The 16943-nt window shown below is 42.7% G+C and overlaps 1 protein-coding gene across 1 annotated transcript in view; it reads right to left on the reverse strand.

Annotated features, from left to right (window-relative positions):
* The window catches only part of WT1 (Wilms tumor 1), a 65402-nt gene that overhangs the window by 46337 nt on the left and 2122 nt on the right, over positions 1 to 16943 (reverse strand). The window contains exons 2-5 of the mRNA XM_015409637.1: positions 16872 to 16941; positions 7844 to 7966; positions 6486 to 6576; positions 1143 to 1145 (exon numbers count right to left, since the gene is read on the reverse strand). Coding sequence (XP_015265123.1) covers positions 1143 to 1145; positions 6486 to 6576; positions 7844 to 7966; positions 16872 to 16941 — 287 coding nt within the window. The remainder of the gene's footprint in view (positions 1 to 1142; positions 1146 to 6485; positions 6577 to 7843; positions 7967 to 16871; positions 16942 to 16943) is intronic.

Consider the following 16943-nt stretch of genomic DNA (forward strand, 5'->3'; position numbering starts at 1 on the left):
CGGAAACGTCTTTGGACAGCGCTGGCTCTTCGGCTTTGAAACGGAGATGAGCACCGCAACCCTAGAGTCGGATTCGACTGGCTTTCGAGCAAGGGAACCTTTACCTTTACTTTAAATACATCTAAGACAAGAATAATATCTGTTCTGAATGCTGGCTGCAAGCACCCGGCACTTATGCAAAACACTTTCTGTCATTACACTACCTGGTATTAGAGAGTGATTTGCAGGCAGGAGTAACTCAGGAATCATACGTTTCAGTAATTAACAGTGCAATCCTAAGAACACTTCCTGGGAGTAAACCCTGTTAAATACACCTGAACAGGATTCTGAGTTGACCTGTTAGGATTGCTCATGAAAACATTGCTTAATTGCTATTTACCCCACCCGCAAGCTTTCCCAGCACAGTTTTGAATCCTATGCTTTGCAACATCCTCCGAGAGAAGAAAACAGGTACACTAATTATATCTACAAAGGACTCACTATTATTATTATTACTATAATAAGCAAATAACCTTTCACTGAATAGTTTATGGTATGTCAACTAAGCCATGACTTAGGTTTGCTTGGAGGAAAATGTACTGACCCTTTAATAGATGTGTAATGTATAGAAATGGGCAGCTGAGGCTTTTCATGCCATGGATGTAAATAATATCCCATTAATGCTCTAAATAAAGGAACAGGACCTTTTTTTCTCCAGACAGTTGGCAACTCTAATCAGAGGTCATTTCGGGGGGGAACGCGGGGGAACGCAGTTCCCCCGGGTGAGGTGCAGGGGGCGGGGCACATGATGAAGCCCCGCCCCCTGCTTCCGGCCGCCCTGCTTCCAGCCCTCATTCAGCCAGGAGGAGGCAGGAGAAGAGGGAGGGTAAGTTGCTTCCTCCCCGCCTCTCCCCACCCCTGCCTGCCTGGGGCCAGGGAGGGCCTTGGTGGGGCTTCCTCGCACTCCCACTGGCCTTGCAGGTCCACCGCCGGGCCCCTGATGTCAGGGGGTGTGGCATATGCTAATGAGTTATGCTAATGAGTTTCCCTAGCTCTTTTTCTACGAAATGACCCCTGACTCTAATTGACTCCATGGCTGTATATCCTAGGGTAATCAGCTAGCCCCAGCACTTCATGGCTTCTCCTAAAATATATGTGTGTACCTGCTTACAGTAATGACTACACATATAAATTGGAAATGGGGGGGCGATAATCTGGCATTAGCTACAGCTCATCTATTAATGGGAGCTAGTCGGAGCATGCATATTACTGCCATTCTGCAGAGGCTCCATTGGCTGCCCATCTGTTACCATACTCAGTTTAAGGTATTTACTATCATATACAAAGCTGTCCATTGCTTTGGCCCCTCTTATTTGTGGGACCAACTCTCTCCCTGTGCTCCACCACAGCAACTTTGCTTATGTCAGCAGGGGCTTCTGCAGAAGCAAATCTGCAAATGGACAAATTGAACAACTGCCCATACATGTGCTTTCTCTGTTGTGGCTCCTACTTTGTGGAATGGTAGGGTTGCCAAGTGAATTCTACTCACCGGTGGGGGAGCCTCGCCACGCTCCGGGAGCTGTCCCTCATCGTGTGTGCGCGCGCGCACTGCCAGCACGTTACCGGAAGTGACGCACTACGTCGATCACGTTGAGGCCGTGGCCCCGATCGTCGGAGGGAAAACCATAGAGTTCCCCCCGGGGCCCAATTCCACGGCAGCGGAAATCGGGCCTCCAAAGTGGGGTTTTACCCGCCACCCGCCCCCACTTGGCAGCCCTATGGAATGGCCTGCACAAGGAGGTCAAGAAAGGACCCACTCTCCTGGCTTTCCACATAAAATTGAACTATTCAAGAAAGCTTTTCTGCAAAGCTAATATGGTTGCACAGTACGAAATGGTTCTCAAACCTAAATGATTGCAACTGTTACCTACACTGTTGTGCATAGCTTATCATAAGCAGGATCCTATTATGTAATTTCTGTACCACTTAATAGGTTGTATTAACATTTATGCTATGATTCAGTTCCTTCTGGTTTTTCCAGACTCAAAAATCCTAATGCATTGGTTACTGAATGTCCCATTTTGTTGATTGTACTGACTCACTATGTGTAATCTGCCTTGAGTCCCTGTGAGAAAGATGGATTATTTATTTATTTTATTTATATATTTCTTGAGAGTTTTATCTCACCCTACCCTGCAAGCAGACTATAAATAACATAAATAAAATAAAGACATTCTCCATTTAGCAAATAGTTTATTTCCATTGTATTATTCTTTTGTATGGTGAATATCCCACAGGGACAGATATCATGTGATACAATACCTAGCAGGGTATGGAAGTTCTACCATTAATATTTCTATTCACGTCCCATGCTATGACGTTGCTAGATTCCACTGATGAACTGAACCTGAAGATAGTATTGTAATCATATATTCCTAAGAAACTGGCTCTTTAGATCTGTCTCAGAACCTCAACACTATATTCTGGAAAATGTATGTATGTACACACACACACACCAGAAAATAAGTTTTTAGCAACTGAAAACGTTTGCTCCCTTAGCTCAGTAACATATGACTGCTGCCTCTCCAACAATAAATGGTATCCTCTCAACTGTTTTTTCAATTGTAACTATTGATAGGTGAAGAATGAAATGTTTTGAGAAACAAACCCTTACTTGTTTCAACAGTCACTGAGAGGTTGCACTCAGAGAATGAACTGCCTTGCCAGATAGTCATTAAAGATGATTAACTGTTCTTCCAAATATGCTGCCCTTGGAGAGTTAGCATGAACATAATGAACAGTATTGCCTTCCCACTGTTATGACTGTGAAAAAAAGCTGACAGTATCTCAATGGGTTTCCTGCTCCAGCTTTCTAAAGCTTTGATTGTTTCCAAGTGATATTATTATTTACAGCAGATCATGAAATACTTTTGTGTGAGAGAAATTTGACTGTTATACCTGCAAGCACTAAAAATGGCTGTTTGTAAACAATGTTCACAGTATATATTTGTCCTACAGACTACAGAAGTGTATATGCATTTGTTTCCATTTCAGATACCACTGCATTCTTTGTTGAATAGATCTGACTCTAGGGTTGCCAGGTCCCCCTGGCCATTGGCAGGTAATAAGGGGGTAGGGTTGCCAGATCCAGAAAGGGAAACTCCTGGAGATTTGGGGATGGAGCCTGGGGAGGACACAGACAATAATGCTGTAGAGTCCATCCTCCAAAGCATCTATTTTGTCGAGGGAAACTGATCGCTGTAGTTCAGAGATGAGCGGTAATTCGGGGGGATTCCCAGGTCCTACCTGGAGGCTAACATCCCTATCTGAATCAGACTTTGTTGGTTTGCCATTTATCCACCTTCTAATTGGTAACTTTTTAGATTTTACAAAAATCTTAATTTCAGATTTGTCATAATTGTTCTCTAAAAGTTTGTTGCTGCAGTAGATCATGGACACTTTTATAGCTCTGTTCAGGCCACCCTGAGACCTAGAAAGTACTTCCACAAATGAACCATAAGTGCATAGAAAATAGGAGACATTTAAGAACTGGAGCAGGCCCAGAACTTTGATACAAGAGCCCCACCAGAAGGGCTCTTCAGAACTCATTTTTGTTCATGTCTTTTATTTATTTTATTTATTTGATCTATATCCTGCCCTCCCTGCAAGCAGGCTCAGGGTGGCTTACAAGGTCACATAGAATATCGTGAAGAGAACAATATATAACATTCAAACAATTTAAAAAATTAAAAAATTTCAAAGTTTCATAAAAACCAAAGTGAAAGTTGCCTTGGTAGCGGTGCTCGGGTGGAAACCTTCTGAGCAGTGTTGAGGGATATCAAGCCACTAACCACTAGGCTAGGGCTGTCAGCAGGGGAGGCCAAGAATTGAATTTGGACGCCTACTGCCTCAACTGAAAGCCTGGTGGAACAGTTCCTCTTTGCAGGCCCTGTGGAATTGTAACAGATCTTGCAGGGCCCTGATCTTAGATGGGAGCTTGTTCCACCAGACTGGGGCCAGTGCCAAAAAGACCCTGGCCCTATTTGAGGCTAGCCGGACATCCTTCGGGCTAGGGTACCCAGAGGATAAGGTGAGCGCAAGGCTCTGTGGGGCACATACAGGGAGAGACCTCTCCCCAGCTTAGCTCTAATTTTGGGATTTATTTAAGGGATATCTGTGCATGAGAAGCAAGCAACATTAACTTGAAATAATATCAAAAGCACTGAACCAAAGCATTTTGGTGTAGTGGTTAAGAGAGCCAGTATAGCGTAGTGGTTAAGAGTGGCAGACTCTAATCTAGAGCACTGGGTTTGATTCCCCACTCCTTCACATGCAGCCAGCTGGGTGACCTTGGGTCAGTCACAGTTCTTTCAGAGCTGTTCTCTCAATCTCAGCCCCACCTACCTCACAGGGTGTCTGTTTTAGGGAGAGGAAGGGAATGAGATTGTAAGCCGCTCTGAGACGCCAAGTGAAGGGCAGGGTATAAATCCAGCTCTTCTTCTTCTATAACTTCAAAATTTCATTCTAGATATCTAGCAGAAGCCTGTGGACATTATTTTCACATGGATCTTCTCTGCCATCGTTATTCCTGTGCAACTTAACTGAATAAAGTCTTTACTTCTTTTATTACCACATCACCTAATTTCCTTGAAGGCTAGGCAGGTTTGCTAGCAAAAAGGCTTTTGGAACTGAGTGACACAATATTTTTGCTGTCCAGAATTGATTAATCAACAATGATATAACCAAGCCTGTGCAGTTTCCCTTTGTACAAGCTCATTGTTTTTGTATGCACATGTTTCTTAGCAGCTCCCCAGACATGGGATTGGTTCCAAGTTCACCAAAAGTTGAAGAAAAGGTGGGGAGAGGGGGGAGGATGATTTTGTTCTGGCTCCTAAACAAACTCAAAATAAACTAAAAGGTGCTCTTCTCCCCCTTACACACAGTCTCTCTACCACCATATCAAAGAAAATGACAACAGCATTTATAGCGTTGGTTTGAAACATGTGTTCCCGCCACACTAAACAAATTAGGATTTGTAACCCATTCCTCATTCTCAGCCGCTGTTCCCTATAGGTGAAATAATGAATGACCATTGATGAACATATCAGAATTTTAGTGAGAACAATTTAAGCAGATGCATTCTGCATCCTTCTGGAATAAACAACAAGGATTCTATTGGTTTTCAGTGTGCATGCCTATGCATGTGTATATTGCAACTGAGGACTTTAAAAGTACCCTTGCTTACTCAAAGTGCTGTGAAAAAAAGAATAAAATTCCTTCCTCTCATAATCCAGCACTGTGGAATACAGATTTAAAAGAGTAGTCTGTCCCCTCTTGGATTTGCAAGTTTGTCCCAGTTGGTATTAATCTCCAGAAAAGGCTGTTTATGTTGATTCATTTTTAAAGCCTCAGAATTCCAGAATGTTATCTATTTAAGAGATGCCCTGACATTTTCAAGTACTAGTATTCTATTCTGTCATTCTGTTTTCATGGAAAAAAACACACCCGATCACTCCCTTTCCCCCTATTTATCAGTGAGATCAACTTTTGAAACTGCCACGGACCAAAGTGGAGAAAAACCAAGGAATAAACCCCTTAATTGAAGCCTTAGATTATTAATGAACAAATTAATTACATCCGCAATTTTCCATCTCACTGACAGAAGATCTACAGTTCAACCAAGGAATATTGTGTCTCAAACCAGATTGGCGCCATTAAACCCAGTGAGGAGCTTAATTTTTTAAAAAAATCAACTTGTCTTTAAACTTGACTCTGAAAGAAAGATTGAGCTATTAGTTAGAAGGAAATTCTAAGGAACTTCACCGTTAGACATTTCTGTGATCTTTATTGAAAATAACCATTGTGGAAAGCATGGCAAACTCAATTATTCCTGGCATTGTGATAGGTAGTTAAGATCAAACACAATTAGAAGACCAACTGCCATCTTGTATCAGTGACAATCCTTTACAATTTAGTGGATTGATTGTCTGATTATAGCAAGTAACCCCTACTGTACAATGAGGAGACCCACAATCACAAAAACCTTTGAATTGCTGTTTACCAGAGGTCCATTCTGGAATAAGGCCCATGATATTTAGAGCAGCAACAAGTCATGCTAGCCATACCTTTGCAATTCATAGAAATTGATAAAATTAATACCACAGTTCCTTTGTTTTCAGAAACAATGCACATGATGGAATAACACAGGATTTTCTGTCTTTGCTTTTAGTATTTGCTGTTATTTGTATTTTAGATTCTCCTAAAGAGAATTAGAAGATGTGATAAAGTTAGATATTCTTCCTATTCCTGGAAGATGAATACTTGCTCTTACATAAATAAGGTCAGGAAAAGGTGAAAAGGAAGAGGAAAAAGAAGAGGATAGCAATTTAACTTCAGAGTACTTTGCACCACCAGCAAAGCTGTTTTGCCAATATCTGGGATGTGGAATGTACACAAAGACAAGAGAATTAGGAGACTACAATAAAGTTAACAAGAAGCCTTCGCACCTGTTGTATGGGGTCCTCAGGAGTAAGGCCTGGCTATCTGTGGGAGTGTGGCAGCCATAGACTGGGGGAGGCACCGAATACTGTTGGTCACCTGTAGACAAATCACAGAGAAATTCACTACCCTGAAACATGGTGACCTGATGCTGAATTTTAAAGTGTCATCAGAAACCCCAGGGAAGAGACTTAGTCCTTTTCAAGCAATAGTTACTTTCATTTTCAAAAGTTATTTATATCAGAGGTAGAGACTGATCCCCAGTTCTTCTGAAAACTGCTTTACTGTTTGACAAAATGTAAAACTGGTGGCTGATTTTTCGTTTTAACAAGCGTGCAGTCAAAAATGACAGCTGTATCTGTCAAACATCTTTGGTTCAGATCTCACTTGGCCATGGCTCCCTGGCCTGAGGCAAGCTTTTATTTCTCTGCTTCTCATTTGTAAAACAGAGGTTGTAATTCTATCCTCCTTTACCGTACTTCAGTAAGTGTTACACCAAGGGTTACTGGAGCACTGTATGTGAAGTCCTTTAAACACCTGAAGTGTGCAACATAAATGCATAAAGTAATCCTTCCAAAGTTAAGCATTCTGATACCCATTGATTGCAGTGGGTGTGCTGAGTGTGTATACCTATAATGTGCCCTGAGTAGAAGAAGAAGAAGAGATTGGATTTATACCCCGCCCTTCACTACCAAAAGGAGTTTCAGAGCAGCTTATAAACTCCTTTCCCCTCCCCTCCCCACAATAGACACCCTGTGAGGTAGGTGGGGCTGAGAGAGCTCTTGACAGAAACTGCTCTTTCAAGAACAGCTCTTATCAGAACTACGGCTTGCCCAAGGTCATCCAGCAGGTGCAAGTGGAGGAGTGGGGAATCAAACCCGGTTCTCCCAGATTAGAGTCTGTGCACTTAACCACCACACCAAACTGGCTCTGGTTCAAGCACCTGTGGTGTCTATTGCTTAGGCAGGACTTACACTTCAGTCTAAAACACCTTTTTCAGAACGATTGCTGACTTCAGGGAAACATTCCATATGAAGTCCCAACAACTTCTCCAGTATTTTACATAGTTCTGAGATATAATCAAAATACATTTGTTTTAATGACTGTACTATTTCACAAGAGCAGGGTAATTGTCATCACAGTCATGATTTTCAATTTCACTAATCCATTTAGCTTCTTGTTTATATATATATGGATACTACTTTCTTCTTAAGGATGCTTATTATTTAACTGGTATTTGTATTATCCTTCAGTCATAAAAACCCATGGGTGAACTGGTTTGGGGGGACTTTGTGGGGCGTGTGTGTGTGTGTAGAATCCTCAGTGATCACTGACATATTGCACAGAGAGGCCTTTGAGCAGTTACCTAGAGATGTCTGTTGGCTGATGGGGTCCTCATGTTTAAAAGAGTGGTTTGTAAACTGTGCTGCATGGTGAGAGGGAGTATGTCCATAACTTGGAGTTCCATCAAACGCCACTGTGCCGTAACCTGCCAAGAGAACAACATAGTCAGGAATCAGAAGTTGAATCGCCTAGCCTTGAACTTTCTCATGAAACAGCTTCCTGGAAAAAAACATTTCCCCCTGGCAAACAGGCCGGCAGGCGTCAAAAAGTTGAAGCCTATGCTCTTTGCAGCAGCTGGTGGCTCCTTTCCACAAGAAGAGATAGCCATCACAATGAACCCAGATAAACCCATGGAGGGACCAAAATAGTGCAACTGTAGCAAATCCCACATCTAGCTCCAGTCTTGCATCACCCTCTCCACCATATAACTTCAGCACTCTGAGTGATGGTGAAAAGCAACCCTGCCTTGCCATAAAACCTAACCCATGTTGTACATTCACACCTCAGCTCTAAACAAAAGAATAGAGCTGTTGAAGAGATTCATTTAGTATTAAAGGTCCGTGAAAACCAGAGGCGCAGACTAAGCCACTTAATTCATGCCGTGCCTCAATTCACTTGCACAAATGGTTGGTGATACTGCTTTTTTTCCCTCAGAGTAGCCAAGTTGGTCTGATGACATGTGCGTACATATGAAAGCTTATAACCGGAATTAAACTTTGTTGGCCTTAAAGGTGCCACTGGACTCAACCTTTGTTCTGTTGCTTTTCTCTCTGTCTCTCTGAGAACCACTGGCACTCAGGCAATGGGAGACTCTACCTGCCATCCTAAGCACATTTAACATGGATTTCATGATGATATACTTCCATAGTAAAGCCATCATAAGTATGGCCATTTGGAAGTAAACCCTGGCCTATTTGGGACAGAATACAATTATAGGGATGTTGGGGCTCTCTGTCCCTAGTTACCTACTTTGGTGGGAAATTAAGAGCAAAGATTTTTCACCATGCATGAAAAGGGTGGGCAGGTTTTTGCTGCAATCCTTTCATTCATTATTCCTCATATTTAAGAGAAAGTTCCCATCTGCTGAGCAAAGCTGTCTGCCATTTCACGTTTAAAGGTTACCCTTTAATCTCCATCTCTCTCTGGCTTCTCGCTAGTTTTATAAGATTAACTTTCTAAAGCATCTGCAATAAAAATAGCAGGGCATTAAATGAAAAATAACCTCCTACTTTAAGTGAAAATTGCTGGCTCAAACAATAATAAACAGCCTTTTTTTTTTAAGGGAGCAAATTCAGAAGGGAAAGGATCGCCTCTGGTGACCCCAAGTTGACACCTAATCGTAAATCAGGCGTTTAGACACCAACTTTCATTAATTACTTGGAGCCAGCTAAACAACTTCAGCTAAAAAGTAATTACAAAGTAATATTATCTTTGAGGCTTCTCGGCTCATCAGCATTTACCCCAAGACCGAAGAATGTTTGGCGTAGCCCTTCTGAGACCTGCCCTGCCTTTCCCAATCAACACGCGCTGATTTTTTTCCCCTGGCAGCTCTCCGTTACAAAACCTATTTTCTTTAAATCCCGTTACCCTATAAATCCGCTCGTTTCAAGAGAACATTCCGAACACATTCAGGCGGGCAACGGCAGGCAATTATGAGAATTTCGGTTTGGGACAGGGTCTCACAACCAGAGGTTTCGCCTTTTAAAAAAAAGACAGAAAATGCGGCAGCCCACACTGTCTTTCGCAGACGCATTCGGTGCCCAGGGGCAGCTCTCGTTCTATGGCAGCAGATGGCGATCAAGAAGAAAACGATGATGGTTGATCTCAGACCACAGTCTAGGATGGGGGGGAACCAGTTCCCGCGAGGGGGGAGCACAGGATCAAAATTTCAAGAGTACACTAGTGAGCGATTTACTGACCACCCTCACTCAACCCGATCCACAAGCCGCTAAAACAAGAAATGGACCGGGCTTGGTTTCGAGGAACACGTTACCTGCGACGGGTTCTTAAGCACGTTTACTTAAAACGTTCGTTGATTTAAATGGGCTTGCTCCAGAGTAAATGTTTGTTAAGATGACATCCTAACTTGAAAGGGGAGTCCATTGAAATCAACAGGACATTGTCTGGTCAAAAACTTTCAGATCGGAGTCCTGTTGAAATCAGTACAATTGCCCGGACTGGAGTCCCGTGTGAATGGCAGACGGTCTAGCGAGCAGCAGCGCCTGCCTGACTCCTGAAACCGGCCGTTTCACAATAATCCCGTTGAAAACGCAAGAGCTGCCGCTACAAACCCCTCGGTCCGGTTCATTTGATATATAAACCACTTTACATCCTGATGCTAAATGCATCTCCAGAGGAAATCAGCCCCGTTGCATTTATGCCGACGTTTCCAAGCCCCAGAATCAGAACTAGGGGGAGACACAGACCCTTTGGCTTCAGTTAAATTCAGACCACCGACTCTACACGCAATTGGCTAGCCTCTGTGTTTTCTGCAGAGTTAAACATGCTTGGGTGCAAAGTTTTAAACCGCTGCAGTGACTGTGGACACCGGAAATCTCAAAGGACCTGCGTTTAGGAGCGTTTAGGACACTGGCAATACCTCAGTGGAACGCTATGGGTGAGCTGCAGTCTAATGTCCTTTAGGATCCCATAGCAAACGGTTTAAATGGATGAGTCCAGTTTAAGATACCTGAAGTGTATTCCACTATTATAGCCCATCCATAATAACCCTCTTAAACTAAGACTTGGATTACAGCCAGTCAACTTCTATTGCAATCAACTTCTATTGCAATTTATAGTTAATCCAGTCCTAATTGTAAGGAACCCTAAAACCTGCCCACTTGAAGGTAGTTGCACATAAATTTGCCTGCAGCCTAGGCATTTGCAAGGTTCCCTCGAAAATAAAGCTCATTGTGATGGATGGAATTTACTCTTAAGTAAGTATGTACTGGATCCTAGTTGTAATGTGTCCAGGACTGGGATATAACTGGGATTAAATCATAACACTACATTTTTCAGAGTTATAAATTAGGCTGCAGACTTTTCTAATCCAGAGTTATAAATTAGGCTGCAGATTTTTCTAATCCGGGAGTTAGTGTCTCTCGAAAATAGGATTTTATGTGAAGCCTTGGGTCCCTCCTGGGTAGAGAAATCACTGAAGCTGCAAGTTCTTTCCAGAGAAAGGAACAAACATACACTGCAACCAGTGTTCCCTCTAAACTGAGTTAGTGTGAACTAGCTCACAGTTTTTTAGCTTTCTGTTCACACATTTTTGTCTTCGCTCAGGAAGGAAGGATGGGTCCAGAGCAAACTAATTTATGCAGTAGCCAAATCACCTGCCTGCTCACAACTTTAATGCTGGTAGCTCACAAAGTAGAATTTTTGCTCACAAGACTCCACAGCATAGAGGGAGCATTGACTGCAACCCCCCCACCCCACCCCCGCAGTTGGCAAATGATACAACAGGCCTGGAAGCGCCTCTCCAAGCCTGTTGCCTGCGCTTGGCGCGTCCTCGGGCGCAGAGTCCTTTTTCTCCCCAGCCAGCTAACAGCGATGACAGGCCGGTGCCCAACCCCTTGCACTTCCACGCTATAGCTGTTCTGGGCTTCCTTATCTCAGCTCATAACCCGCAGAGCAAAAGCTTTCCTCCTCTCCTCCCCTCCCCTCTTGCCTCCTCTTCATTTTCAACTGTCTTGCAACATTGACACTTCAGATCTTTAGTTCCTCTTGGCCCTAACGCAGATATTTGGTGACCTTCAAAATTCTCCTCCGAGTAGAATGATGTTTTGGCCACATTTTCCGGTGTTGTTTGACCCAAACCTTCAGGAATGCGATAAGAAGGCTGAGTTCTGAATCATCCTCATGATAGCCTGCTCTCTTTAATTAGGATTTTATCGGAGGCTGGGCTGATTAAGACGCGCCGAAAATAATTGAAATTTGGACATCTGTTGAGGAAGGCAAATCGTCTAAAGGGATCCAGTTGTTAGAAGAGCCCAGCTGGTTGAAAGCAGGGAAGGGGGAGAAGCAGATAGAAAGTTCAAAGCAAGAGGGTTTCCCGTGCCAAAGACTTGGCAAAACTGCCAAGGTAACATCTTTCCCACGGTGGGAAAACTTGCCTAACCCTAAAATTCAGCCTTGACAGATTCAAAGCAAGAACAGTATATTCATTCCCCAAAAAGTGTTTACTAGCGTTCCCAAATTCCTCCCAGGCGCCCCAAAATCAGTGCTCTTCCTCTTTCCTCCTCCCCCTCATTCGTTTATAGCTTGGTCTGCTACAAAGAAGCTGCTGGTTTGTTTTTGTTTCGGACTACCCACCCCTTACCTCTTCCTTGCTATTACTCCTTTGACACCATAAGGACAGCTAACAACCCTCCTACTCTTCGTTCCTACTTCCCGGTATATGAATGTCGGGAAGTCTAATATAAAAGAGTCAGGGACAATGCTCCCTCTAAGTTGTGGAGTCCTGTGAGCAAAAATTCTACCTGGTGAGCCACTGGCATTAAAGTTCTGAGCGAGCAATTTGGCTCCTGCATAAGTTAGTTAGCTCTAGAGCCATCCCTCCTGAGCTGTGACAAAAAGGTGTGAGACGGAGGCTGAGAAACTATGAGCTGGCTCACACTAACTCAGCTTAGAGGGAACACTGGTCATGGACCAACCTATCCTTCAAGGCGACCAGGAAAAAAGACTAACCAGGGCACACAGTGTCAGATCCCTCATTCCATTTTTTTTTTTAAATCAAGATGATGGGCTTTATTCTTCTTTTATGTCAGAACAGGGAAATAACACAGAGGAGCGTTAAGATATCAGATCCTTTGAACCCAAATTGTTGAGATACAGATACACCTGCAGTACCAAAGAAAATAGTTTTGTACCAATATTCTGGACCAGTGTAGTACGAATTCTAGCTTTTGACAAATTGTTGGGTCTTGGAATTATACTATTTCTTCCCACAGTGTGCTAATCAAACAACTTAAAAAGCTCTTGTGGAAAAAGCGCTTTTGCTTGGTGGTTTTAAACAGCCCTGAATTGAAATTTTGTAAAACACAAGGAAATCTGGCTAAATACTATTTCATGAGGGGGAAATCCATTGTATAAATGGCACTTATTTTTCTAGCATTTTTTTTCTTGGTAACATTTGAATTTATCATTTTGTTGTTTAAGTACTACACGTTCTTATTTGCCTATATATTCTTCACCATTCATCTAAAAATCTTTTCCTCAAAAAAAATCACAGATTTATAAGCGCACAAAAATACAAAGAGAAATGTGTCAAACAAAGAAAGGCATGTGACATCAAAACAACTGAAATTACTCAAGTTGATTTGTTAGTCCATTGTAGCAAAATAAAGCATAAGTCCAATGGCTCCTTCAAGACTAACATTTTTTAAAAAACATGAGCTTTCCTGAGCAACAGTTTATTTCTTCATAACTAAAGAAGTAAGCTGTGATTCATGAAAGTTCATATTCAGTTCAATGTTATTAGTCTTTAAAATGCCACCGGATTTCTTTTTCCCAGTCACTATGGCAGTTCCCACCCCAGTCCCTAGAAATGCTGTAGATTTATATATTTAGTGAAATTATATCAGAATATTAATTTGCTTCATAAATTGCCTGTCCAAGTATCCAGACACCAGAGTTCCAGCAGGACAGTATGTGTCAGAAAAATGCTACAATCCCAGGTGCAAGAGGAATGGGGGAGGGGCAATTATTAGAAAAACTGAGCGGCTGCCCCAAATAATCAAAGGGGTTTCCTTCGTGTACTCTGGAGAAGTGTTGTCTTCACTACTGGAGAAAATAAAATCTCAGATTATGAAACATCGCACTGGTCAAATTAGAACTAATGATTTCTTGTTAAAGGAATAATTTGGGGAAAACATTTTAGAATAGCTGGAAAGTATTTTCCCCCTCGAAAATAAAGTCCTGTGACTGCAGTATGAGAAAATCAATTAAATTAATTTTCTTTCTAATTTTATTTCACCGTTGCTTTGCATTGTAATTTCAGGATCATATTTTAAAGCCGACAAATGGTTCCCTTCATTTTCTACATTGGCTTAATTGAGGTCTGAAGTAGGTTATTGCCTAGGAAAACATCAGGACACCGTTCGGGAACCATCCACCTGCAAGTTCTTCTGCTTCAGCCTCCCTGGAATGAATGGTGCTACTGGACTGTATAACTGTACTAAGGATCCACTGATTTCATACATGACATTATTTTCATCTTCATACAGACACATCTAGAGTATAAAGAAGGAACCTGAGAATTTTAGTAGTAGAAATCAGTTTATTTCTAGTTTCTCGTAATCTCTCTCCCTACTCCTTATAGACGGTGCAGACAGAAACAGAGGAGTATTCAATTATCAGGAAGATCCATAACCCAAAATAAGCCAATGAGAATTCTATAATATTTGTTTGGGTACCATTTTTACCAAAATCTGTGCAACACTTCTAAATCAACCCTTAGGTTTTAAAGGTCCCAAGTGCCAGGTCCAGTAATTTAACTGAGTTTGAAAAATCTTGTCAGAAGGAATAATAGATTCTACATACATCTTGCAGGGGTAAATTCCATTGATTTCACCAAGATCTATTACCACATAAATATGTTACATTTCTGGTACCAATTAGTAGTGTATTTCCTAAAGGAACTGCATCTTTGAACCCATGCCTTTGATGTACAGATCCTGCGAAATTTGGTGGTATGAGATGCATGCCTATTCAGACATCCTCTGGCCCAATAATAAATCACAAGGAGCTAGTTTTAGCATTAAAATGTTGTACAGTGTTACCTTCTCGGTATAATTAGATCAGGCATTCAGTCCAACACTATGTATCTTCACCAGCCTGTTTCTTTTACATTTGCAGACTATAATTAATTAGACATCAATTATTTTTTATTTCCATTATCTATGGGTTGGTAGAAGAATCTACTAGCAGTAATTTATTGTATAACAACTGGACCCGGTAATTTATGGAATCTGATTCCTTGGAAATTAATCTTAAATTGTTGGGAGAGGTCTGAAGGAAGAGTGCATTGCACACCAAAGCTTATACTCAGAATTAAACTTTGTTGGTCTTAAAGGTGCCACTGGACTCAGATTTTGTTTCTGTTGTTTCAGATCAACACGGCTACCCATCTGAACCAATACAACCTGTTCAACTAGAAAAGGGAAAGTGGGCGTGTGTTTGACCACGGTTCCCAGCCTTTAACAGGCTCAGCCGCCTTAGAAATAAATAAATAAGTTTATTATAAAGCATTCCACTGATTCAGGAGGATTAGGATAAAGCTGTTAGGGACATTTGGCTTCCCCCCTCCTCAGCCTTTTTCTGAATTTCTCTCTGGTCCTCTGAAATGATAAGGGTAACAATCAACTGGGAAAGGACAACGTTGAAGGTGTCTTTGCTTCAGCTATTTTTAAAAAAAATTCAGAATGAGTAAAACTTACTGTGAAAGGCTGATAAACTGAAGGGAACATCAAATATTCTACTCATTGATTGTCCTGAATCTGGAGTGCATTTATAGAAGAGGTATCGGCAATCTACAACCCTCTTACTCCAGAATGGTCTTGGCGGAGTTCTTAATTGCATTTTAAAGTTACCCATCCAGAACCCGTTTAATCCAAAACAATTTCCCTGCGTGTCAAAACGCGCTAAACTCGGTCAACCGGGAATGCCTTCAGTGACGTTTATGTTTCTATCTAAATATATCACATTTCAAGTGAATTCTTAAACTTTTTTTTTGTCTTTCAAATCATGCTAATTATTAAAGCTACTTAACCAAGGACCAAACCGGAAAGCAGCGACCCACAATCTAGTTAATCTGAACTAGATTAGTTAAATTGGAATTCATGTATTAAATTGCACCCCCAAATTCATTTCCTCCGGGACAGCTTCTCTTCCCATCCCGGGTAACTTCTGGCTGCGGGCACACACAGGAAATAATCTACTTTCACTGCAGTTTCCAACTGGATTCTGCCAGTTCCCACAGTAAAATCCACTTGGAAGGTGCCCTGAATGTGGAGTGCAAGTGGGTTGTTTAGTGTGTATGGGCGGTTTCAATGCACTTTTCAATGCACTTTGCAACTGGATTTTACCGTGCGAAGTGGCAAAATCCCCTTGCAAACGCTCGCTGAAGAGAACTGAAACAGCGTTATTTCGCCTGCGATCGCAGCCTCTCTGCACACAGATGACGGGGTAAGGCTGTAATCTTTGCGGCTGCGGACTCAGCAGAACTTTAGTTCAGAGTCAACAGGCAGAGAGAGTCGCGCTGCACGTGTATTGGGTCGCGAAGCCCTGGTTAGGCTTGGCCCAATCTGCACATACCTATTTCCAGTCACCGATACAGCAATCGACTAAGAAGAGCAGCCCCGCAGAGCGATGGCTCGGCAGTTCCTGCAGACGGTGTCAGTCCGACGGGGGACGGGCGGTCTGAAGGGGGGGGGGGGCAATGCTCCCTCTAAGCTGTGGAGTCTTGTGAGCAAAACGTCTATTGTGTGAGCTACTGGCTACTGCATAAATTAGTCTGCTCTGGAGCAAAGTTCCCTCTAAGCTGTGGAGTCTTCTGAACAAAAATTCTACTTGGTGAGCTCCTGGCATTAAAGTCGTGAGCGAGCGACTTGGCTGCTGCATACGTTAGTTTGCTCCCAAGCCGTCCTTCCTGAGCTAAGAGGGAACACTGGTTGTGAGCGAGTGATTTGGCTACTGCATAGTCTGCTCTGGAGCCCTCCTTCCTGAGCCCTCCTTCCTGAGCTAAGACAAAAATGTGTGAGCCGGAGGCTAACGAACTGTGGGTTAGCTCACTCTAACTCAGCTTAGAGGGAACACTGCTCTGGAGCCCTCCTTCCTGAGCTAAGACAAAAATGAGTGAGCCGGAGGCTAAAAAACTGTGATCTAGCTCACACTAACTCAGCTTAGAGGGAACACTGCTCTGGAGCCACATCCTTCCTGAGCGAAGACAAAAATGAGTGAGCCGGAGGCTAACGAACTGTGAGCTAGCTCACTCTAACTCAGCTTAGAGGGAACACTGGGGGGGGGGACCGCAGCGGCGGCCGCCTTACCTTGGTTGCGGATGGCTTGCTGGCTCTCCAGGCAGCTGGGCAGGTAGGTCCCGCTGGGGAAGATGCGCGCCT

The sequence above is a fragment of the Gekko japonicus genome, unplaced genomic scaffold (genome assembly GCF_001447785.1).
Source record: "Gekko japonicus isolate JY-2015 unplaced genomic scaffold, Gekko_japonicus_V1.1 scaffold113, whole genome shotgun sequence".
NCBI lineage: Eukaryota > Metazoa > Chordata > Lepidosauria > Squamata > Gekkonidae > Gekko > Gekko japonicus.